Here is a 1992-nt window from a genome sequence, read left to right on the forward strand (position 1 = left end):
TAAACATTTTTTAAATACACTAATTTCTATGTTCAAGTTGATAATTTTTATGTTAATTCAAAATGGGCAAGTAAATTTAAAAAATGATTTTTATAATTTTTGTTTTTTGTTTTTTGCAAGGAATCCATCTTTAAATACTCGACAAAACAAACTGAAATTTAATCTAAATTATATTAACGCAAATGTTGTTGCTAAACTGACCAATCGGCTATATATTTTTTTGGGCACGTGCATAACGCATTCTGGTTACGTTAAATTTCGTTGTCAACGAAGTCTATTTACGAACCAGTCGAATGAAAATAATACTCAACGAAAATTCGTATTAAACAAAATGAACCAGTCGAATAAGCCCATTGTTAGAATATTCGGTAATGTAATGTTTCATAATAGGTCCATGGTTTCATCATCAGGTACTTGATCAGAATATTATAAGGACATAGTACAACAAATACACAGGGAAGAAATACATAATAAATCGCAACAACAAAGTGTAACCAATTCCAGGCCTAAATATGTGGTGCACAATAGTAAAATGAATAACGACAGGGACAAATCTAAATGGTAGAATTTCTTCACAATGAAAAATATAATTTTAGACATCAGCATTCTAATTCGAAGTGATTTAAAAGCTGATATAATGATAAATATAGATTTTGCGTGGCAGCCATTTTGATATCCAAGATGGCCGCCAAAATGAGCTAGAATGAAATACTGTAAGTATTGAATTCTGAGAGCCTGGGTATGATTCTGTTGTAAAACATGACAGTTACGTAATTTCTAGTATACCATACAAAATTTGACCTGAAATGACATTGAATTACATTAAATGACCAATTTGTGATAATCTTACCAGGTTAAAAATGGTATGATAGTATTTTTTGACCATATAAATATATTTTTAGACATTAGAATTATAACTTCCAAATGAGGCAGAGTAATTAACTGAATGAACATTCCTTTCTTTCTTTCTTTCTTTCTTTCTTTCTTTCTTTCTTTCTTTCTTTCTTTCTTTCTTTCTTTCTTTCTTTCTTTCTTTCTTTCTTTCTTTCTTTCCTTCTTTCTTTCCTGAATAAAGAAGCCCCATTCTCTTGTTTATTTAAAGTGTTGTAGGTTGGGGACAAAAATAAACCCCTGATACTATATTGGAAATGATTTATAGTCATAGTATAGTATAGGACTACTTGTTGCTCTCACAAACTGTCAAAGGGAGATTTTGAAGGGTTATGAATGATCGATAGTCTCAGCCTATTACGTAGGCCTATAGTATCGTGCCTTTTATCGTACCTGTATAGCATATGGCTATCAATACATACAGTGAAGCTGCTACGTTTCGCTTTCGCGAATATGAATGCCTAACATAGGCAATTTTGGAGAAATAAAAATGCATAAATAATTGGATAGGCCAGATGCGTAAATACATATTATACATAAACGCATACTTCTTACCTATTAGTATCGCTAAACTCTACGTCAGAAACCTTCGCCATGGTTCGACAAAGTGTAGTCCAGAACTATTGTTTTTTTCCTAGATGGCATATGTCCCCTCTCTTTATACCAGTGGCAATAAGTTTTATTATATCGTTATATCGTAATCGTAATGTTTGTGTAAGCAATACTGTTACACTAAGCTCTGCCCCTTGGACTTTTTGTTGCTAATATCTACAAAATGACAGCATACCGGTACACCCATACAGTATACGTACTCACGTACGCTTGTGTTATTGGCTCTGTTCTGATTGTTCAGTTAAAGCTTGATACTCCAGAAAAGTCAATTGTTATCATTATAACTCTAACTAATCAACTAAACAGCTTAATACGATTGTTCAATATGCAGGATATAATAAGGGTCCTTATTGGAAGTTACTGTTATAAATAATGTAGGCCTATATTTATTGTTAGAATAGTCTGGAAATGATATGCTTCATCATTACAGGAAACAAGTAAATCACAATAACAAAAATGTAAGATTCCATGGCACAAATAGTGGTACAC

At 31.9% G+C, this 1992-nt stretch overlaps 1 protein-coding gene across 1 annotated transcript in view; it reads right to left on the reverse strand.

The window, feature by feature from the left end:
* The window catches only part of LOC117118414 (glutathione hydrolase 1 proenzyme-like), a 16698-nt gene extending 15096 nt beyond the window's left edge, over positions 1-1602 (reverse strand). The window contains exon 1 of the mRNA XM_033262999.1: positions 1447-1602. Coding sequence (XP_033118890.1) covers positions 1447-1487 — 41 coding nt within the window. The 5' untranslated portion in view covers positions 1488-1602. The remainder of the gene's footprint in view (positions 1-1446) is intronic.
* Between the last annotated feature and the right edge of the window lie 390 nt (positions 1603-1992).

Source organism: Anneissia japonica, unplaced genomic scaffold, assembly GCF_011630105.1.
Source record: "Anneissia japonica isolate Jap-2015-1 unplaced genomic scaffold, ASM1163010v1 scaffold695_len1296351_cov181, whole genome shotgun sequence".
Taxonomy (NCBI): Eukaryota; Metazoa; Echinodermata; class Crinoidea; order Comatulida; family Comatulidae; genus Anneissia; species Anneissia japonica.